This window comes from Phascolarctos cinereus, unplaced genomic scaffold (assembly GCF_003287225.1).
Source record: "Phascolarctos cinereus isolate Bilbo 61053 unplaced genomic scaffold, phaCin_HiC Scaffold_8;HRSCAF=390, whole genome shotgun sequence".
NCBI lineage: Eukaryota > Metazoa > Chordata > Mammalia > Diprotodontia > Phascolarctidae > Phascolarctos > Phascolarctos cinereus.
In genome coordinates, this window is record NW_027556291.1 from 8,935,238 (window position 1) to 8,959,432 (window position 24,195).

General features: G+C 41.6%; 1 protein-coding gene across 3 annotated transcripts in view; it reads left to right on the top strand.

Annotated features, from left to right (window-relative positions):
- The window catches only part of DOCK11 (dedicator of cytokinesis 11), a 174,493-nt gene extending 158,205 nt beyond the window's left edge, over window positions 1-16,288 (top strand). For 2 of the 3 annotated variants that reach the window (XM_020963411.2, XM_020963412.2), the window contains 6 exons: window positions 4,198-4,344; window positions 5,645-5,855; window positions 6,168-6,358; window positions 7,416-7,516; window positions 10,192-10,330; window positions 15,816-16,288. In XM_020963411.2, the coding sequence (XP_020819070.1) occupies window positions 4,198-4,344; window positions 5,645-5,855; window positions 6,168-6,358; window positions 7,416-7,516; window positions 10,192-10,330; window positions 15,816-15,938 (912 nt within the window). In that variant the 3' untranslated portion in view covers window positions 15,939-16,288. Of the gene's footprint in view, window positions 1-2,003; window positions 4,034-4,197; window positions 4,345-5,644; window positions 5,856-6,167; window positions 6,359-7,415; window positions 7,517-10,191; window positions 10,331-15,815 lie in introns of those variants that run through there. The other variant, XM_078147802.1, reaches the window with a different exon arrangement.
- The last annotated feature ends 7,907 nt before the right edge of the window (window positions 16,289-24,195 follow it).

Genomic DNA, 24,195 nt, shown 5'->3' on the forward strand with positions numbered 1-24,195 from the left:
CTGAATCCGAGTTTGAAGGTCAATAAAGTCAATACAATAATGCTCTAATTCAGATGCATCTCCGCCCCCTGAAGTCAGAAGAGGCAGGACTTAAGTTATCTTGTGATAGTATTAAATCATCTTTCTCCAGTAATATGGCTTCATATTTGAGAATTCTGGAATGTGTAAGGCACCTCCCTGCCCTTTGATTCAGGATGGCTCCTACCTGATGGGGAATGCTCACTATCAAGCTTCCCCCAAAGGTCAGCTTTCTACTCTCTTCCACTAGTAGAGCAGTAGCCGCCACTGCTTGAATACAGGTCAGCCATCCTGTAGCCACAGAATCCAAGATTTTTGATAAGAAAGCCACAGGTCTCTTCTGCCCCCCCCCTTTGGGTCAAGACCCCCAGTGCTACCCCTTTGTCCACATTCACAAATAAGTAAAAGGGCCTCTCTAGTGAGGGGAGCGTCAAAACAGGAGGGGAGGGGAGGACCTCCTTTAACTTCTCAAATCCCCCTTCCCCTTCGAGGGACTGATCTAATTTGCTCTGGTTCTTCTTCCAATAAGTATTGGTACAAGGGTTTTGTGAGGGACACATATGAATCAATCCAATTTCTACAGTATCCTACTAGCCCCAGGAACTTTCTGAGTTCCCTCTTAGTTTTTGGGAGGGGAGTTTGAAGGATTCCTGCCACCCGCTCTGGGTCCAGCTTCTTCTGCCCTTCACTTATTAAATGTCCCAGATATTTCACCTCTCATTCCACAAATTGTAATTTATGTTTGGAAATCCTCACACCTTCTGATCCCAAATAGTTTATCAATTTGATCGAGGCCTCACTAGTTTCTATTCTCTCGTTACCTGTCACCAGCAAATCATCTACATGTTGTAATACCTGTGTCCCAAGGGGAGCTCTAAACCCTTCCAGGATTCTCTCAAGGACTTGTCCAAACAAATTTGGTCCATTCAGGGGCAGGACACACCACCTATACTGCTGCTTCCTCCCAGTCTCAGGATCCTCCCACTGGAAGGCAAAGATATCTCTACTATTAGGGTCTAAGGGACAGGCCCAGAATGCATCTTTTAAATCAATTATACTGAACCACCTACTGCCTTCATTCACCCTTCCCAAGATCATGTAGGGGTCAGGGACCACTGGGTGGGATGGTAGTACAACCTTGTTAATTCCCCTTAAGTCTTGGACTAGTCTATATGTTCCATCCCCTTTCTGGACCGGCAAGATGGGGGTATTGAAGGGGGAAATACAGAGTTCGAGAAGTCCCCCTTCTAATAGCCCCTGAATCACCGGTCTGAGTCCTTGCCTCCCCTATAGAGATATAGGATATTGTTTTACTCTCACCACTGTAGTGGGTTCCCTCAATTTGATCTTAAGAGGGGTTATGTTAACCCGCCCCCTGTTGGTTTCCAGGGACCTTGGCAAGTTTTCAACATAAGGAGTAATTGCCTTGTGCCCCTTCTTTTCACACACAAATACTCAATTAACAATTCTAGATTTTAACATCAAAACAGTAACCCCAAACAACCTAGTCAACAATCTCACAAATGTCACAAAACAATTTTAGCTGAAAATGCCCCTTAAATCAAGACAAATTTTGGAAATTTTATACTTTCTTAAATTACAATACTTAAAAAGGAAATGTTACAAAACAGGATCATATAGAATGAAAATTGCCCTTCCAGCAACATAACTAATACAACTGAAAACAGACTCAATAAAAAATCTTTCTTTCTTTCTAGACCCCTTCACCGGATTCAACAGTCTCCTGGGGCCACATAGTTAATAAATTTCTTATTGCCAAAAAACATTATGTGCTCTTAAAATTATACAAATACGCATCTCTAAATTCAATACCCTTGGCCCTTTATAAAGGGATATTATCCACATTCACGTCCACATCTTCCTGCAAAAGTTTTACAAACAGTTTGGAATCACCTATTGTAATCAGCTCAGTTTAAAATGTACTGGGCCAGTATTCTAACTACTTCTTTTTGCTTTCCCTCCAGGTAGGCACCTCTGGAGCCTAATAATTAATTGAACAGTAATAATCATAACTCACAATAACCAATATCTTTATCATAGCCAGTATCTACATTAGATTTAATAGAACCCACCCACGGATCTAGCCTGAAAGGTGGGTGGACATAATTCCTTCCATCTCTCCATAACTTTTAACTGTTGGTTTTTAAATTAAGCAAAAAAAAAGAATTTTATTTTTCCATCCTTCTACTTTAAAACATACCACTTCACACCTTCTCAACTTACTTAAACTATCTAAAGCTATTCAGAGGATATCCTCGTCCAAGGGTGGGGAACTTAAGACCCCCACCCAAATTACACTCACCAAGACTATGACACAGCTTTCTTTTGGCATTTCTGAAGGGAGATCATTGCTCTCCCTCCCCTTCTCTCCAAACTGCTTTTACAATTTTACTATGCATTCTAAACCATTCACTCGCCTTACACAATTTTTCTACTGTTCTTTAGTTCTTTCATTTTACTTTAGTGCCAAACAGTATAACAAGTTCTGAAATTAAAAACATCACATTTTTACCAGTCATATAACCAAAATAATAAAGTATTTTTCTCTCTTTCTCTCTTCCATCCAGCCCCACCCCTCTGAGGCTGCTGTTATCAGTGAGTGAGAGGGGAGAGAAAGAAAGCCCCACTCCAGAGTCCAGCTGCAGCACTCGGAATGCTTTTCTTGCCAAATCTTTTACCATCAGACACTGTTAACACTCATTCACACCACACACAGACACAAACACAAAAAAGAAAATAGACATACAACCCTCCACCCTGTAGAATCCTCAAATCATATTTAATCATTTTCTTTTTATCTTTTCCTCTATATCTTGGCAGTTCATTCCAATTCTGCAATCGATTGCCTAAAGGACTGTCTGTAGGTACCTCACATTTGCACTCCGACTGCGCCGATTTAGATTGTTCCTTACATTCCTAGGGACCCCCCCCAGGCCCTCACCTAGGGAATTTATGGGAGCTGTCACTGAACTCCCCGAGTCTAAAGACAGACCCAGCTGAATCACCAAGGAGGGTCTCCCACTCCTCACCAGTCACCCATGAGGCTTTCTCAGCGGCGTCCTTCCGATGAGGTATCTATTCCGTAATTTGACCAGACCTGGACTCCAGCCAAAATAGAGTCTGCCCTAAAAGGCCCTGACCCCATGCCAATTACCTCCAGACCCCTTAGTGCTTACCTCTGGGTTGCATGCGCACAACTTACGTGAGTGCTGTCACTCACTGGCTGGCTGGAATTTCTCAGTTTCGTCCATAATCGTCGAAACCCTAACAAACCTTCTGTTTCTCCAAGTCCCTCTCTTCAGGTTTATTTCAAAGACTGGGTGGTAACCTCCCTCCAGGGCTCAAGACCTCTGAGAAATCTCGGATGCGCACTTGGTCTTGACCTCGGCAAGGAAGCCCCGTCCCTAATCAAAGAAAATCCCGGACAGTTCCCCACTGAGTGGGATTTTAAGACCACTTACTCAAACAAAAACTCAGAGGTTTCTCCAGGCAGAAAACAGAAGTTTTATTCTAGCAAGTCTCAAGTGAGAGTTGGGCATCACCTACCTAGGGCAGACTGGAGTAGTGAGGCCCAGCACAAACAGCAGCAAGCACTTATGTAGTCTTAGGCAAACTACTCCAAAAAGCCCCCCTCTCCACTTGTTTGTCTCAATCTCTTTATCCTCATTGGTTGAGGCAAGAGACCTTACCAGTTTAGATTTAGAACCCAAGAGATACATTTTACTCAAAACATGCTTGGGAGCTAGAGGATTGCCTTATTTGGTAAAGTTAAGGTACAAAACAAAAGAGGGGGTGGTTACAAAACAAGGGAGAGGGTGGGCAGCTGGTGCACAGCCCCCATTCCCCAAAACCAAAAGTGAAACTTAGGCCCAGCTCATACTGAAGCCTCACTACATTTTTGGAGCATAGCTTACATTTCACATGAGAAACTTTCACTTGTCCCACACACCCAGAATCAGGCTCTTGCTGCTTTCAGAGAGGTAGAAATGGGTTTTGCTATGATTACTTAGCCTTTTATTTTTATATTAACTTTTGGATCTTAGATATCTTTTAATTACTTTGTTTTCAAAATAATCCAAAACATGTTTTTAATGAACAGATTAAATAATATCTGCCTATGCCATTCTTAAATGGTTCTATGTTTTAACTTTGCAATAGGCTTTCTTTGAAGAAGAAGATGGAAAGGAATACATCTACAAAGAGCCAAAGCTCACAGGCCTATCAGAGATTTCCTTGAGACTCATTAAACTTTATGGTGAAAAATTTGGTACAGACAATGTCAAAATAATTCAAGATTCCGACAAGGTAATCTGTGCCCTGCAATTAATTTTTGGAAAGACTTTCTTTGTCCATTCCAAGATATCTTGATTATTTCCATCTTTCAATGGTGTGGCAGCAGGCTACAGACATCCTACATACATTTGGGACATGGAAGGAGGGAAGGGCAGCACCCCTTTATTTTACAGGATCAAATGAAATTCATAGACATGCAAGTTCATTACAGTTTAAAATATTAGCCAAGGTGAGCTTATTATTGTCTCTGCATTGAGTTCTCTGGTGGTATATAGCATATTGCATGGAACAGTCACTTTGTCAGTGTTAAATGAATCGAATAGTTTATTTACAAAATGAATGATACTGACATGGTTTTGACTTACTCTGTACATTTTTGGCAATCTTTAAACACACTGATACTTTGTTCTATTCCATTAGTATGAAGGTAAACATGCAGCAGTTTCTTTAAGAGAAAACAAAGGTTTTGCATGATTGATTTCGGTTTCTGTGTCACAAGTAATAAGAATGTTACTTGGAATGATATTTGTCTCAGACACTAAATCAATTGAAAGCAAGATGTTTTCAATTAGTTGAGCACTGACAACTCCTTTTTCTTGTTCAAATATTGAATTTAAATAGGAGTAAATGGTAGGAGTGGGAAACTGTAGTCTCTTTTTAACGTGTACTAAACACTGGTCAGGATCCCCTGGAAATCAATGATCTGATTCTCATATCATTTTTCCACAGATGATTACTGCCAGTTTCTAAGACACAAAATAAAACTGAATAAATATATATTAAGCACCTGCTGTGTACAGAGAACCCTGTGCTAGGCTGTAGGGAAAATAAACAGTTTAGAAAGACACAGAATTGAAGAAATCTCACAATATTTTACATTTCAAGTTCCACACAAGTTCATCCTCACAGTCTGTCACAGGAAAATGACTGAGGTCTTTGTGGGGGGCCAGTGGGAAGGTTAATAACATATTTTTGCTGCAGGCCCAAGAGTACTGAACCACATTTTTACAAAGCCATTATGCCCTGAAGATCCAGCAGAGGCCTTCTGGAAGCAGGCCTAGCTCAGGCTTTGATGGGCTTTTGAGCTGATTTTGAACATCTGAACTCCATAATGCCTTTGGGGCAAGGCCAGGATGAGTCATCCCAGCCCCCAATTTAGTATACAGGGGTAGGGAGGGGAAGTAGGATCGGTTCCGTCAAGTAGATCCAGCTCATTCCAGTATATTAGCCATCAGCTTCTAAATTGGTTGCCATTGGGTTTGGGCTTATTTATGCTCCTTTTCCCCCTCTAGTGAATAACAATGTCTTACAGGTAAACATCAAAGATCTTGATCCAAAGTATGCTCACATCCAAGTCACTTATGTGAAGCCCTACTTTGAAGACAAAGAGCTGTCTGAAAGAAAGACAGAGTTTGAAAACAATCATAACATCACCAGATTTGTTTTTGAGGCCCCTTATACTTTATCTGGCAAAAAGCAAGGCTCCGTGGAGGAGCAGTGCAAACGGCGGACCATTCTGACCAGTAAGTGTCCCTCCCCGTCTCACATGAGCTCCCCCCACTGGTGCGGTCCCCTTTGATTCATATAAGTGGCAGCTGGCTAGCATAAAACTGGTAGCTACCATGCATGGCTCTCCTGCAGACCCAGCTCTGTGCTGCGCTGAAATCTATAACACTGCCAGAACCCCCAAATGCTCAAAAAGCTTCCCCAGCTCTGCTGCTGATATACGCCAATCCCAGAGAAGTCATGGGGGGAAATAGAGCCTTTTGGGGTTTTGTTTGACTGTTAGGAAAAATTATTTCTGAGATAGTAAAACTGATTTGGCATTTTAATAGCATCAAACTCGTTCCCATATGTTAAGAAGAGGATCCCTATCAATCATGAACAACAAATTAACTTAAAACCCATCGATGTTGCCACTGATGAAATAAAAGAGAAAACTGCTGAGCTACAAAAACTCTGTTCTTGTGCTGATGTGGACATGATTCAGCTGCAGCTCAAATTACAAGGCTGCGTTTCTGTCCAGGTACGTCCTGCATTCTCTGGAGCTTGGCTGGCAAGGATCATGGAAAACACTGATGCCTGGGGACACAAGCCAAAGCTCTCAATTCATTCTAATGCAATTATACATTCAATTACTTTCTCTGTACTTTACAGTGTTGTCCAATCAAAAGGATCTGCCACAAATGCCTACTGCTAGAGCCAAGTTCTGAATTTACAGAGCAGAAATCATTAACTGATTCATTAGAATGTCATCTTTCACTAAGACTGGTGTTAGCAAACAAGAACAAGGAGGACAAAGCAAAGCCTCCAGTACTTACTTTGGTGGATCCGCTGTGATTTCATCTTGTGCCTCCTCCCCCTCCACCGGCAAGCATTTGTAGCCCCCTTTGGGCCATGGCTTCCTATACATCTTTTGGGGGCAGGTATGTAGTGCAGTGGATAGAGTTCAGGACCTGGAGTCAGGAAGACTCATCTTCCTGAGTTCAAATGTGGCCTCAGACACTTCCTAGCTGTGTGACCTTGGGCAAGTCACCTCACCCTGTTTGCCTCAGTTTCCTTATCTGTAAAGTGAGCTGCAGAAGGAAATGGCAAACCACTCCAGTGTCTTTGCCAAAAAAAAACCCAAACCTAAATAGTGTCACAAAGAGTTCGATATGACTGGACATCAATCTCAAAGCTCTTGCTCCTAAAAAGAAGTAAAAGCAAAAATGATTTTGAATTTAAAGTTACTTTTATTTCAGCTATAACTATAATGAAGCTACAGTAATAGCTCATGGGGCACACAGTCATACCTACCAACATTTCTGACTGTGGTAGTGTGCTCTGGGAATCTCTGAGACCCTTGCAGGAGGTCCTCAAGGTCAAAACAGTTTTTGTAATAATACTAAGGTATTTTAACTCCTAATATGGTAAATATAAGCAACATAAATGCTCTTTGGGAGGAGGTCCTCAATGGTTTTTAAGAGCATAAAGGGGTCCTGACACCATAAAGTCTAAGAATCACCAAAGACTACTTCTTTCCAAGGAATGAGATAACTCTTAATTCTCTCATGTCATTTATCTCCCCATACAACTTTTAGGTAAATGCCGGCCCCTTGGCATATGCCAGGGCTTTCTTAAGTGACAGTCAGGCCACCAAGTATCCCACAAAGAAAGTGAATGAACTGAAAGACATGTTTAGGTAAGTAACTCTTGAGCTTCTTAGTGTTAGGCCCTAGTCCATCCCTTAGTCATTTTTCCCCTGCCAAAAAAAGAAAAAAGAGAGGGGGGGGGTCACTAGGCTGTGGTTGTTTGAGTGGCCACATTCTCTCTGGTAGTAGTGGAAGCACATAGCCTTTCTCATGGCCTAAATGTTGCTGACTTCTCAGGAGTGGCTCAGGATTTTTCCAGTTCAGGATTTCAGGCCACTTGCACATGCACACCCCCGACTAGCTCCCTTTCCTTCTAAGTTATGCAATATTTAGTCTTCAGTGAGAGGCCCTGTGGCAGGTGGCCCCAAAGGCGGGACTGAACAGGCTTATGTTAGAATTATTCTGATCATTTCAAAGCAAAGTGCTTTGCAAACTTAAAAGAGGCGGAAAAACGTTAGCTGCTCTCCCTATGTGTGTTACACATAAGGTAGATGATGGAGGGAGTTACCACCAAGGCCATGCCTTTCTTCTAGACCAGGGGTGGGGAGCCTGTGGCCTTGAGGCCACCTTCTAGGTCCTTGGGTGCAGCTTTTTGACTGAGTCCACATTTTACAGAACAAATCCTTTTATTAAGGGGATTTCTTCTCTGAAGTTTGGATTTACCCTAATCCTAAATGCAAACTGGGCAACATGCTTCCTCTGTCCTCTATCCCTAACCCTAAAAATGCCTTGGTTAAGTGAGGAAACCTACACCTGAATGAAATAACCAGAGAACACATGATGACATCATGGTCCATTTGGGTCTTTAGAAGACCCAGCTCATGCTTGCAGGTACCAGACCCTGAATATCTGTTGATATTCGTATAAAAGACATATTCAAATACAGATGCGAGTCTGTGGCAGAGCCAGCCAAGGCCCTTTCGCCTTGATCAGGAACATGCCACTGTGCATGTGAGGCCCTTCTGGCAGCTGGTCAGCTCTGCCAAGACTTCAGACTGACCCGAGTAGCTCCTGATCATCAGGAGGACAAAGGGGGCTAGAACCTTTACAAATGAACCAGTCTAGGGGAGGCTGGACCTAAACGCCTTTGGATATACTAGCCTGGAGTAAACTAGAGGAGTCTGGTAATATTTTCTCTGGTGCTCTCTTGTTATACAGAAGGACTTTGCTAGCTAAATGAGTCTAGGGGAAACTGGTGAAGGGTCTTGAGACCTTGAGTCAGTGACAGGGGCATGTTTAGCCTGGTGAGAAGATGGCTGTTTGGGGGTGGCACACATGAGAGCTGTATTTATTTGAAGGGTTGCCATGTTAAGGAAGACTCGGTCTTTACAGTCCCCGATGACACAACCAGGAGTATTGGGTAGGAGTTGCAAAGAAGCCAACCCTTCGAGCTGTCCCAAAGTAGACTGGGCTGCCTCCAGAGGTCAAGAGTTCCCTCACCACTTGTTGGCTGTGCTATAGTAGATGGGTTGGACTAGATGGCCATGAAGTCCCTCCCTTCCAACTCTCAAATTCTGTGAGTGTTAGATTCAGTGTCCACCCCCCACCCCACCCCACCCCCAGCCGATCTTCGTAGGTGCCATAGTGGATAGAGCGCTGGACTCAGGAGTCAAAAGCACCTGAGTTCAAAAGCTGTCTCAGATGACTTATTAGCCCTGTGATCCTAGGCAAGTCATTTAACCTCTTGCGATCTCAATTTCCTCATCTGTAAAATGGCATAGCAGTATCACTGAATTCACAGGTTGTTGTGAGGATCAGGTTAAGATAATATCTGGAAATCACTTTACAGACCTTAAAGTGTGATATAAATGTGAGCACTTAACACCCTTTGCACCACATGAACCTCCAGACTCCTTGGGCTGTCATGCCAAATTTCCTCCAGGTTGATCTGCTTACACCAACATTCCACCACCAGCGGAATCATCTCCTTATACCCCCCCAAAACATTCCTTCATGTTCTTGCACACCCTCCTGTGGTCTCAACTTCCTATTTGAAACTGAGCTTAGGGAGAACTCATTGTCATTTTGCATCGTTATTTAATTCTTGCTTGATTGTGTAACTTTTCCCCCAGATAGTGGGGGGAGGGGTCTTAGAGGCAATTCTAGCTTACGTTTCTGAGTACTTCCTAGCACTCAGTTGCTATTTGTTGAGTAAATGAAGGAAACAGAGTCAACCATCAATGACATACCAAAAGTAAAAACTTCATGCGTAAGTTCTGAGATGGAGAAATCAACTGGCAAGTTTCCTGCAGGCTATGAACTGAGAGCCAGATTTTCACAAAGAAAAGCAGGTATGGGGCAGAGCATTCCAAGCGTAAAGGAAAAACGCCAGAGGAAGATCAAGACCCTCGGTCTTTCCACTAAGCAGGTCACAATTTTCAATGCATATCAAACTGTCACAGAAACTTTTTTTTGATGCAGACCTGTGATTTTGTTGGCATAGATACCTAGAGCTTAGCACAGTGCCTAGCACTTAGGAGGCACTACTAAGGAACTAGCTGACAAACAGAGGAAACTCCTCCCTGTGCTGATCAGCAACTGTTTTACTCTTACTGCCTTAGAGAGCTGCCTAAGGACAGTGAAAGGTTAAGTGACTAGTCTGGGATCACACAACCAATCAGAAGCAGAATCTGAATCCCTAAGTCTTTGTGACCCTGAGACTGTCCTCCATCATCGACAAAGATCAGGGATAAATGAGATCTGATCTGTTCATATTCACCCACAGGAAATTCATACAAGCCTGCAGCATTGCTCTTGAACTCAATGAGCGACTTATTAAAGAAGATCAAATCGAGTACCATGAAGGACTCAAGTCAAATTTCCGAGACATGGTCAAAGACTTATCTGACATTATCCATGAGCAGGCAAGTATCCTGGTGCCCACTGCCATTACTCTGAAAATGGTCTCTATTTGAAAGTTGGCATATGCTTTATTTTACCACTTCAAACACAGTCAGCAAGCATAAGTCATTAATCTTCCTTAAATCCCTTGATATGCCAAAGTGTCATTGGACAATACTAGTCAGCTTGGGGAAGAGCCTTTCCCGAATTTTCTAACTCTGATAAATTCATTCATTCTATTTCTATAGCATCTCATAATCCATCCCTTACTCTGCACTCACACTGCTACCACCTGGATCTCATAAAGAGCTATCTCACCTCAAGTGCTCTCCCTCCACATCACCACCAAAGTAACTTTCCTAAAGCACAGCTCTGACCCTTTCAGCTAGACTTTCTCTCCTATTTCACTGAAAAAATGGAGGCCATTCATTGTGAGAGCTCCCTCTTCAGACCTCCTCTTTCACCTCTATCTCACAGGAAGAGGTGGCCCTTCTATTTGCCAAGACTAATCCTTCTATGCACATGCGATCCCAATCCATCCTATCTTCTTCAGCCCTCTCTTTCACTTTTCACAAAGCAGTCTTTAATTGCTCCCCATCAACTGGCTGCTTCCCTACTACCTACAAATATGCCTATATGGCCTCTTAAAAAACCCATTTGATCTGTCCATCTCCATTAACTGTCATCTAATGTATCTTTTCCCTTTTATGGCTAAACTCCATGGTAAGGTCATCTACAATAGGTGCCTCTATGTCCTTTCCACTCACTGTCTTCTTAACTCTATACCTTGGCTTCGACCCCATTTATTCAACTGAAACTGCTCCTCTCCAAAGTTACCAAGGATCTCTTTATTGCCAAATCTAGTGGTCTTTTCTCAATCCTCATCCCTCTTGACCTCTCTGCAGCCTAATACATCGCTGCTCAGCCTTTTCTTGTCTAGTTTTCAAGACACTGTGCTCTCCTGGGTTTCCTCCTCCCTGACTGCTCCTTCAATGGATCTTTTTCCACATCATGCCCACTAATAGTGGGAGTCTCTCAAAGCTTTGGCCTGTGTCCTCTTCTTCTTCTCTACTATTTCACTGGGTGATCTCATCAGCTCCCATCAGCTGATTCAGTCATTATCTCTGCAGATGACTCTCAGATCTACTTGTCCAGCCCAAATGCCTATCGGGCATTTTGAACTCTGTCCCATAGATAGCTTCAAATCACTACGTCCAAAAGTTGAGCTCATCACCTTCCCTCCAAACGCTTCCTTCTTCCTAACTTCCCTATTTCTGTTGAGGGCACCATCATCCTCCCAGTCACCCAGGCTCACAACCTAAGTGTCATCCTCAACTCCTGGCTCTATCACCTCACATATCCAATCAGTGGCCAGGTCCTTCTGGATTCTACCTTTGTAATGGCTCCCATATAATTCTTTTCTCCTTTGACACTGCAACCACCCTAGCATAGTCCCTCATCACCTGAAGCCTGGACTACTGAAATAGCATACTGGTTAGTCTCCTGGCCTCCAGTCTGTCCTCCTGCAATCCATGCTCCATTTTGCTGTCCCATTGATCTTCCTCAAGTGTCTGACCATAAATTCACACCCCCTGCACACCCCCCCCCACAGAGGCAATAAATTCCAGAAATCCTATTGGGCATTGAAAGCCCTTCATAGCCTGGCCTCTTCCTTCTTTTCCAGTCTCCTTACACCTTACTTCCCCACCATGTACTCTTTCATAACACATCTTCCCACTCCCTGCATTTTCACTGGCTGTACCCCATGCCTGGAATGCTCTCTTCCTCATTTTAGCTTCTCTGGCTTCCTTCCAGTCTCAGCTAAAAGCTCACCTTCTGCAAGAGACTTTTCCTCATTCCCCTTCATGCTTTCCTGAGATTATCTCCGGTTTATCCTACATAGACCTTGTCTGTACAGTTTTTCACATGTTGTCCCCCCCCCCATTAGATGGGGAGCTTCTGGAGAGCAGGCACTGCTTCTTACCTTCCTTTGTATCTCCAGTTATGAGCACAGTGCCTACCACACAGTAGGCACTTAGTAAATGCTTGCTGACTGACTGATCAACGAACTGTAGTGACTCCCTACCTCAAAGATTAATCAATCAATCAATGTGAATTTTTTGACTACTATTTGGCAGGAACTGTGGATAAATACAGACTCCTATTTGGCATGTAAAGCCCTTCACAACCTGGCACCAACTTACCTTCCCAGCTAACTTTATTATCCTGTCTCCCTTTCATGCACTCCATAGTTGAGCCAAACTGGCCATCTTGGCCTCAGGTCAAGTCAAGTCACCAAGCATTTTTAAGGGCCTATTTCACTTACATTTGGACAAGGGTATACCTTAGTCAGAATGGGACACTGCAATGATGCTATGTGTCAGGAAGACAGATATATCACTGCATGGAAACCCATGAACCTGAGATGAAGTAGAGTGAATGGCATTGGGGTGAAGACAAAAGGAGAGAGAGAAATTTTATGTCATTGGAGTATACTGCTAATGAGCTAAATATACCACAATGACATTTAGTAGCAATAACATATAAATCTTAGACTAAGTTTCAAAAAGTCATATGTAAAAATAGATAAGTTGTAGCTTTAGAGTAGTTTATCTGTAGAAGATTTCAAGGTTTTGGTTGCAAAGAATATGAGTCTACAGTGTGATGAAGTTAGTCTAGGATGATGAGGAGATTAAAAACTGTCTTATATATAAGGAACAGTGAAGGAACTGGGGATGTTTAGGCTGAAGAAAAGAGAACTTAGGTGGGGGCATATTATGTCCATCCCAAAATCCCCACAGCTATCATGTGGAAGACGGGTTTGTTATTCTGAATAGTGTCAGACTGGTGAGTAGAAGTGAGCTGGAAAGAGAAGGGGGAAAACCAGTCCAGTGCCTTTGTTTTCCAAATCTCCCATCAGAACAGTCAGTTGGGGAGGTTTCTGTGAAATTGCTATTTTAAGGTAAAATCCTTTTATTAAATGAAGTGCTGTAAGAGAACCAGATCTTATTAAGTGTTCAGATAGAACAGCAAAAATAGAAATGATCACATATATGTGAAGTATTGTCTTAAGGGATGATAGAGTATGAATTGTAATTTGCATGCAACTGCTGACCTACTCTTGAACCCATAATTATTCAAAGTGAAAGCAAATTACTCAGTATGGCGAATTATTACAGGATCAAGAAAGATAGTGTTTAAAACAAACAGTTCTTGTGTATGTTTTTTTCTCTAAACAATGAATTTTGCAAATCTATTGCCCTTTTCCCCCATTGTCAACTCCTTCCCACAAAACATGGCAGCTCTATTCAGTTAATGGGATGATATCAGAGCTCAGAGTGTTTGTATTCATGATCCTCTTGTCACTGTGTGGGTATACAGGTTTGTCTGGACTTTTGTTCCACATACATATAGATTGTATGTATCTGCAATCAATACAGAATGTGACATTTATAGATAATGCATATATTGCCTTTATATATAAAATAGCATACATTTCATATAATAAATAAATATATATATACACACACACCCCCCAATAACTAGCATTTATATAGTGCTTTATGGTTTACATTTCTTATCTCATTTGGTCCTCAACAACTCTGGAAGGCAGGTGCTATTATTATCCCCATTTTACAGATGAGGAAACTGAGGCTGAGAGAGATTAAATGACTTTCCTAGGGTTACACAGCTAGTAAGTGTCCAAGACAGGATTCAAATTCAGATCTTCCTGCCTCCTAGTTCAATGCCATATTCATTCTTGTTGAATTCAACCTCATTTTACATATGAGAAAACTGAAACCCATAAAGGTGGAATGACTCCGAGGTTGTGCCACATAGATCTCCTAACTCCCGGGCTAGTGTTCTTTCCATTATACCACATGGCCCCATTATAAATTGGAAATGCATCCCGGAGGACAAAATGGGTGTCCTGAAATTCAAGGGGGTGCTGGAGCCAGCTCGAAATGATTCGCTGGAGCCAAATTTTCAGTGAGAGCATTTACACCTCAGAAATGGGCTAAGCTACAAACCAGGGCCTGATTGATTGTCCTAGACTTAAGGAAGTATTAATAACCAAGACTGAACTTAAAAGTGCAGGTACATACATTTCCCAGAGCACCCCTGTATTGCTCTATAAACACTGCTTCACCTCAGCAGGAGGGACAGTTTTTAATCCCCTTATCTTCCTAGACTAACTTCATCACACTGTAGACTCATATTCTTTGCAACCAAAACCTTGAAATCTTTTACACATAAACTACTCTAAAGCTACAACTCATTTATTTTTTACAGTTGACTTTTTGAAACTTTCCCAAAGCACCCCTGTAGTGCTCTATAAACATTGCTTCACCTCAGCAGGAGGGCAGTGGAAGACTTGGGAATGAAGTCATCACCAGATTGGGAGGCATGGTGATTGTAGGCTAATAATAATAATAATGATGATGATGATGATGATGATAGGCATTATTTTAGTGCTTTAAGGGTTACAAAGTGTTTTCTATTCCATTATCTCCTTTGAGCTGCCAAGATGTAAGAAAAATTACATTTACAAATACAGTAAATCATTTCAAGTCATATTTTTAGAGGAACCACAAATTGTGAGCCAGCAGGATCACATGGAGAAAATTGGGAAGGCATGACAGGAGGGGGAGCCTTGCCTGACACCTCAGTTCAGCCACCTCCCCCAATATCATATTGAAATTTCGAAACTAAACTAGAACCAGGTGTTCAGGGCATATTGGGAATCAGAAGATGGGTTTAAAACACAAGCTGGAGACTAATGAATAAAATGGGCGAGAGGGTGGGAGCGTGATCTTCATACCTCATTTCCTCAAAGCCGAGAAACCCATGTTGCCTATTCTTCATAGCTGCCTACAGGTTTAGAACTTTTCATATTTATAAAAGGGAGTTTTGTTACCAATCACAATTGTCTGTATCATTTGATAATAGTTAGCTTACAAAGCATAAGGAGTTGTCAAAAAGTATGCACTTAGGACTCTGTCTTCACTGGTTATTTTCTTTGAAAGCTCAAAAGTATTATTTCAACTCTCTATTTTATGGATGGTAAGCCCAGTCTGCCACCACACTGCTAACTTCTTTCAGTACAATACTGCGTCTGTTGCCTGGTCTGGCGCATTAGCAAGTGAATTTTCAGCCTTAAGCAGAGACCACCGAGTGGAGTTCTTGCTTAAAGCATTTGTTGGAAAAACATTTAAGGGTTGTGGTATTTGTGCTCTATACCAGCAGCTTTCTATTGAATTCAACCTAACCAGTTAAGAAAATTAGTCACATTTTCTTAATGAATAACCAATCTTTTTCTTACTTTTTTGCTATGCTGCCTTTGCAACCCAGCTCTGAGGACTCAAGTGGGTAACGTTATACTTTGTCATTTCTGCTTTATGTCATTTTACCCGGCTGTCAGTGATGAGCTGAAACTGTGCCTGCTATTTCACATTCACCTTCTTCTACACTGCATTATGCCCAACATGTGGATTTCTTATGTTTTAGATGTTCCAAGAAGACACAATGCATTCTCCCTGGATGAACAACACGTTACATGTATTCTGTGCAATCAGTGGGACATCAGGAGATGGAGGATATGGTTCCCCAAGATATACAGCAGAAGTATGAAGAACGACAAATGTAACATTAACCTAGGCTGCCCTTTCCCAGGCATTTTTGGAACTGTGCAGATGTTAGAGGGAAGGCTTGATATCTGTGGAGTATTTCTTATTACCACCAACAGCCAACACTGTCAAGCTCTCAAACAGGGTGCTTACTTATTTGCAATATTTAAGAAACGTGGAAGTGCCTGGATAATGCACCACTGTGCTTGTTTTATATTTTTTTTTAGTTAAAGCTGTGTACTAGAAAGCAGAGCTCAAACAAATGAATTCAGTTTGCTCACTTATGGCTCAAAATTGTAATGGTACTATGGAAAGCTGTACAATGGGATATAATAAAAGGCAAAATATTTGTAATTGGAAGTAAAGAAAATATTACTTTGCGTCTTCCACTGTCGCAGTAGTCCTCGGGGAGAGGGTTCATATGATTTTCTTAAAACAAATTTAAGAAAGAAAACACTTCCAAGCAGGGAGCTATTTGTATCCTTCTCTTTAAGGCACACTTAGACTCATGGAACCAAGAGGCTTCCATTAACCAAGAACCTGCAGAATGCCGATTCCAGAACTGAGGGTAGAAAACAACAGGCCTTCAGTTCCTGAGGTTGCTGTGAGCACAAAGGGAAAGATCTGGGCCCCTTTGTGCCCATGGAAGGGGTTCTAGATGCAATCTCTACATAACTAGAATCCACAGCATGCAGCATTTGTCCCCAACCTCTTGGGCTTGATGGGCCCAAATCCCATTTGGGGATGGTCCCAAAGCTGGCCCAAACATTTCTCTGCATTTAGAGTCTGTAGCAGAACATGAACCCAAGATGGGCTGTGATTATCCATTTGGGGAAGGGAATAATCATTGATAGAGTCCCTCGTATGTGCCAAGCACATGCTAAGCTGTTCACAAATATTATCTCTGGGTTGTTGCTATTACCATTCTTACTCACTTCTCTTATAGTCCTATCAAGTATCCATAGGGCATGATTCTGCACTTTGGTTCAAACACCAATAGAGGATGAAGAGGGCTCAGGGAGCTGCAGCTAACATGAGCCAGCAATGCGAGGAGGCCACCCCTGAAGCTATTGGTACTTTAGGCTGCATTAAGAAAAGAATGTGCGAGACAACAAAGTTGCTGTCCTCTGCCCTGGTCAGACACCATCCGAAGTGCTTTAGTTGTGGGTGCTACCTTTTAAAAGGAATGTTGTCAAGCTGAAATGTGTCCAAAGAAGGGTGAATGGGATGGTAAGGGGTCTCAAATTATAACATAAGGAGCACTATAAGGAATTAGGGATGAAGAAGAGAAAGTAATGTAGACATACATGATCACTAAGTAATAGATGTGTGTTCATGTGAGATATGGATGTCCACGAGTTGTCTAATTACATGGATGTGGCTTATGTGTGGGCATAAACATATGATATCTATGGAATCTGGCACCGCTCTCTCCAAGAGAGGCTGCAGCTTCTGCCTGGAGGAGAGCAGAGGGGCTGTGGAGGGGCACTTGCTCCTTCCCTTGCCTATCTCCCCGAGGGATATTGGGCTGGAATTTTATCTGGCCCCTAAAATATCTCTGTTCTAATCTAAGGAGACAAAAGTCACTTCCCTGGCCACTTGAAGAGGGTACCCCCAAGCTCACACTCATTGGCTTAATTATCCCCCCCAATTTCTAGTTACACAAAAGACAATGGCATATAGTGAATAGCAAGTAAACTCATTTGTCCAAGCAAAACATCAACTAAATTAGAGAAGTTCTGCAGATAAGAATACCAGAAAATACACAAGAATGAATGAATTCTGCTGGGAGCCAGATAAGATCTTTGCTCAAACCAAGAGAGAGGTCCAATTTTACGCAAGAAGAAATTCTGTCTCCTAGGTCTCTGGGGAGGCAAGCTGGACATCAGGGACATAGTGAAGAGCCAGCTTCCTCTACATATTTTTTCTCCATGTGTCTCTCCCAAAGGGTCTCTGTAACCATGTCTCCAAAAAAAGCTTTGTCACCAACTCCATCTCTCAGGTAGGTAAGCAGTTTCACCTCAGTTTTCTCTTTCCCAATTAGGAATCACATCTCCCTCTATATATAGCACACAACACAGGACTGCCCTTTTTCCACAGTATTTGGGTAGCAGCCAGGGCTATCATCTCCAAGAGGGATTATATGCATTCTGTGCAATTCTTGAGAGCAGAAGACCAAAAGACAGAAATGACAAGGTGGCAGATTTGGGCTCAATATAAAGGACACCGTCAACATCTCTTACATCTGTTCACTTCTCCCAACTCTCACCATAACCACCCTAGTTCAGGCCCTCACCATCTCTCACCTGGACTACTGCAGGAGCCCCCTAATCAGTCTCTATCTATCCCACATTCCCTCCCTCCAATCCATCCTCCACACAGCTGCAAGTGGTGAGCTGTCATTTACTAAGTAAGTGCCTATTTGCCAGACACATTGTTTGAGATACAAAGAAAGGCAACAAACTAGCTCCCAGTCTAAGGGGGGAGACAACACTCTAGCAACTATGGACAAACAAGATATGTAGACAGGATAAACTGAAGAGAATGTCAGAGGGGAGGCACTAAGATTAAAGGAACTGCAGAAGGTGGGAAGCCAGGGAAACCTGGAGGTGCAGATGAAGAGGGAGGGCAGAAGGGACACCAGTGAAGATGCTCGGAGTTGAGAGAGTGTGTCATGTTCAAGGAACAGCAAGCAGGCCAGCCTAGTGTCACATGGAGGGGAGTAAGGTATAAGAAGACTGGAAACATACACAGGGACCAGGTTCCAAAGGGCTTTGAAAGCAAAAACAGCTGCAAATTGGATACTGCTAAAGTGCAGGCCTAAGCACTTCACTTTTTTGCTCTAGAAGCTGCAGTGGCTCCCCACTGTCTTTCTATTTTTTATAAACCCCTCTGCTAGCATTTCAAACCCTTCACAATGTGGCTTCAGTTTGCTTTTCTAGGTTTACACATTATTCCTCCCTCCACTCCCGAGTCCCCATACATGACACTCTATGCTTTGCCCAAGCTGTCTCCTATGACTGGGATACTTTCCCTCTCTAATTTTGCTTCTTTAAACTCATAGCTAGCTCCCTTCAAGGCTCAATTCCAGTGTCATCTCCTTAAAGAATCCCCCCAGTTGTTAGCATCTCCTTCCCACCTCCATCACTATGTTTTGTTTTTGTCAAGAACAGAGTGATGAAATGGGCCATGTTTTAGGTAGCAAGCTCCCATTCACTAAACATGCAGCAAGTGGAACTTTGAAAGCCCCATAATTAATACAATTTATACAATATGTATTCAACATAAGAGAAGACAGTATCAGTGGATAAAGGCAGATCAAAGATATTACAAAAGAGATTCCTAACCCAGCTCTGAGATCTGTACTGCTACAACTTTATTCACATGCCCTATTCGTTCAAGTCTATGTGGTCATTTTTACTGGATTAACAAATGCCAGCGATAACACTTTCATTTTTGGAAAAACCTCAGATTATCTGACTAATTCAGGAAATGCCAGGCTTTGTTGCTTATATTACCCAGTTCATGTGGGCAACTTCTCACTTCCCTTAGGCTTCTAGTCTATTATAGTAACTTCAGAGGAGCACTAATAAATGCTAAACAACCAGGACAGGGGAAAAAAAGCACCCATGAGATATTTTTTCAGTTTGAAATGTATTATTAACACTTTCTTTATCACTTAAATCAACAAAATAAAAAATCAAGCCCTTATTTGTAGCATTTGCTGAATTCTGAGGTGTAAAAGTTCATGTTGAAAATTTAAGGATTTAAGGTGGCGCAGTGGATAGAGCACTGGCCCTGAAGTCAGGAGGACCTGAGTTCAAATCCAGCCTTGGATCAAACACTTGACACTTACTAGCTGTGTGACCCTGGGCAAGTCACTTAACCCCAATTGCCTAAAAAAAAAAAAAGGAAAGAAAGAAAATTTAAGGTTCAGCAGCTCCAACATGTCCCTGATGGGTCCTCTTTTACACATGATGAAGAACCTAAGAAACATGCTGCTGGAGGTGACTGCCACGCTTCACAACAAGGAAATTGTCCTGGATTTTGGCCATGGCAGGAAGAGACTCCAGGGTCCATTTAGTCCAGTCGTCTCTTTTTTATAAATGAGGAGACTGCAGCCCAGAGAGAGGAACTGATCCGCCCAAGGCCAGAGTATTAGGGAGCAGAGGTAGGACTGATAGACTCTCAGTCTGGGAAGGCATCTCAGAAGACATGCAGGGAAGCCCATGGCTCAACAATCCAGCCTCTGAGGCCCCTTTCAGCTCTAACTTGATGACCTATGACCCCAAGGCAGCCCATTCCACTTTGGGATATTCTAATTTCTAGGAATTTTTTCCTTATACCAAACCTAAACCTTTGTAATGACCAGCCAGTTCTCCTCGTCCTGCCCTCTAGGGCCAAGCAGAATAAATCGAATCCCTTTTCTATATAATAGCCCTTAAAGAAAGCTATTGTCTTCTCCAGGATAAGCAGCTAGTTTTCAATCAGTCCTCAGTGGCATGGTCTCCAAATCCACTTATCATCCTGACTGAGCTCAAAGGGATGCACTCCAACTTGTCAAATGCCCTTAAGATTCAGTTCCCAAAACTGAACACAATATTCTTCAATGCTTCTTAAACTGTGGTTTGCAATCCCAAATGGGGTCACACTTTAAGAAGTGATGAAGGGGTTGAGAGTGGAAAAAGTTTAAGAAGCCCTACTCTAGATGAACTCTGCCCAGGGCAGAGTACAGTGAATTATCACCTCTCTAGGCCTGGATGATAAGGCTCTCAAGGAAGGCTAAGAGCTAGTTAGCCTGCCCCCAACCCCAAGCTGTCATACTGTTGACTCATATCGAGCTTGCAATACACAGAAACCTCCAGCTCTTTTACACGTGAGCGGCTGCCTGTCTGTACTTATGAGATTCACTTTTGAACCCCAGTGTGGTCCATCTTAGATGTTCTAGCTTTACAGGTTCTCTTTCGGATCCTGTCATCCAACAAGTTAGTTATCCCTCCCTTCACAATTTCACGTTATCTGCAAATTTGATAAGTGTCCCTGTCTGTCTCTAAAAAATGGACCAAGGAGAGCTCTCTGGGACACTCTACTAGAGCTAAGTCAGAAATGGTGTTACGTGTCTTGTAGAATGGTGGCAACCTCAGCGTCTAGGGCTGCCTGGCTTTGACTAGGGCCAAAAGAACATCAATGAGAAAAACATAAAATATTGTAGCGAGAGTTTTCCTCCCTATCCTGACCATAGACAGCTTGTTTGTATTTAAGATGAGCCATGAACAGTTGTTAACCACGCTATTTAATACAGTAGTATTTAGTATCAAATTTAAAAAAAGATGAGAACAACATACAAATGATATGGCTCATAGTTATATTTTTGCTGCTACTATATTGAAATTGTTTTTTAAATGCCATCTCTTTTATATGTATTTGAACTGCTTGTTCAGCAGTAAAGACAGAGAACTTTAAAAAAACATGGTGTTACAGACCCAGTTTGTGTTTTAGACAACACTTGAGATTTCATTAGGGTATGAAACTCCAAGTAAGAACCGCCCTCTACCAGTGAAGAAAGCACCTTCTCTTTAAGGAATAGTCTTAAAAGAGCTGCCTGGGGCACTGAGAGGTTGAGTGACTTTGCTAGGGTCACAGCCTGTATATGTCTGAAGTGGAACTTGAACCCTAATTTTTCAGACTCTGACACTGGCTCTCTATTGACTATACCTCTCTAGTTTATATTTATTTTGCGGTTTTTTTTTAATTCAATTTTATTTTCAGTTCCAGGTTTTCTCCCTCTCCCATTTCCCCCTCCATTGGGAAGGCAAGAAATACATCATCATTACAAATACGAAGTCATGCAAAACAAATTTCAACATCAGCCATGTTCCACCTCCGTCCACCCCCCAAAAAATGCAAGAAAAAGAAAGAGAAAAAATATACTTCAGTCTACACTCTGTGAGTCCAACAGTTCTCTCTGTGGATGTGGATAATATGTCTCATTATGAGCCCTCTGGAACTGTGGTGGGTCACTGTACTGATCAGAGTTATTAAGTCTTTCAGAGTTGATTATCTTGACAATATTGCTGTTACTGTGTGAACTGTTCGGAGTCAGCTCACTTCACTTGGCATCTTTATACAAGTCCAGGTTTTTCTGAAACCATCCCCTTCACCATTTCTTATAGCAGAATAGTATTCCATCACATTCATATACTTCATTCTGTCATTCCCCCATTGATGGGTATCCTCTCAGTTTCTAGTTATTTGCCACCACAAAAAGAGCTACTGTAAATATTTTTGTACACATGGGTCTTTTTACTCTCTTTTTATTTCTTTGGGGTATAGACCTAGTGGCGGTATTGCTGGGTCAAAGGACATGCACAATCTAATAGCTTTTGAGGGGCAGGTCCATACTGCTTTCCAAAATGGTTGAACTAGTTCACAACTCAACCAATAGTGTATTAGTATACCTATTTTCTCACATTCCCTCCAGCTTGTCATTTTCTTTTTCTGTCATCTTAACCAATCTGATGAGTAGGAAGTGGTACCTTCAAGGTGTTTTAATTTACATTTCTTTTTTTTTACTTTTTTTTTTAAAGGCAATTGGGGTTAAGTGACTTGCCCAGAGTCACACAGCTAGTAAGTGTCAAGTGTTTGGTCTGAGGCCAGATTTGAACTCAGGTCCTCCTGACTTCAGGGCCAGCGCTCTATCCACTGTGCCACCTAGCTACCCCTATATTTCTCTAAAAATAAGTAATTTACAACATTTTTTCAGATGGCTATTGATAGCTTTGATTTCTTCCTCTGAAAACTGCATATTCATATCTTTCGACCACTTATCAACTGGAGAATTTCTCTTTTCTTGTAAATTTGACTCAGTTCTCTATATATCTTAGAAATTATACCTTTATTAGAAAAATTAGCTGTTAATTTTTTCCCAGTTTCCTACTTTCCTTCTAATTTTAGCTGCATTTGATTTTCTTCATGCAAAACCTTTTTAATTTTATGTAACCACAATCATCCGTTTTACCTCCTGTGAACCTATTTCTTATTTGGTCATGAACTCTTCACTTATCCATACATCCAACAAGAAATTTCTTTAATTTTCCACTAATATGCCTATGATATCACCCTTTATGTCTAAATCATTTTAAGCTCATCTTGGTATACAGTGTGAGATGTTGCTCTATACCTAGTTTCTGCAAGACTACTTTCCAGTTTTTCAAGAGTTTTCATTGAATAGTGAGTTTCTGACCCAGTAGCAAGGCTCTTTGGATTTATCAAACTCTAGTTACTGTGCTCATTTCCTCACATTGTGTACCTAATCTGTTTCACTGATTAACTTCTCTATTTCTTACCCAGTACCAAATTGTTTTGATGATTACAGCTTTGTAGTATAGTTTGAGATCTGGTACTATTAGATTCCCTTCCTTCTCATTTTTTTTCATTGATTCCTTGACATTCTTGACCTTTTGTTCCTTTAGATGAATTTTATTTTTTTTTGAGTTCATGATAGCTTAGTATGGCACTGAATAAATAATTTTATTATGCAGTACTGTCATTTTTATTATATTGGCTCAGCCTACCCATGAGCAATTAATATTTCTCCAATTATTCAGATCTTTCTTTGCATGAAGAGTGTTTTGCAATTGTGTTCCTATAGTTCCTGTGTATGTCTTGGCAGGTAGACTCCCAAGTATTTTATACTGTCTGTAGTTATTTTAAATGGAATTTTCTATCTCTTTCTGCTGAATTTTGTTAGCAATATACGGAATGCAAATGATTTGTATGAGTTTATTTTATATCCTACAACTCTGCTGAAGTTAATTGTTTTAATTAATTAGTTGACTCTCTAGGGTTCATTAAATAAACCATCATATCATCTGCAAAAAGTGATCATGTCAGTTTATTGTTGACAGAATGAAAAAAGAAATCATAGCCCTGGAGACTAGCACAATGAAAATTAAAATCAATGCTCCCCGTGGATATAAGTATTCTGTCTGGATTGGTGGCTATCTGCTGGCTTCTCTTTCTATCTTCCAGTAGATGTGGATCAGCAAGAAGGAATAAATCCATACCTATTAGGTTGGTTAATAGAACAGAAAAGGTAAAGGGCAAATGTTGGAGGCAATGTGGGAAAAATGAGACACTGAGGCACTGTTGGTGGAGTCATGAACTGATTCAAACATTTTGTAGAGCAATTTGGAACTATGCCCAAAGGGCTACAAACCCTGCATACCCTTTCATCCAGCAATACCACTACTAGGTCTGTA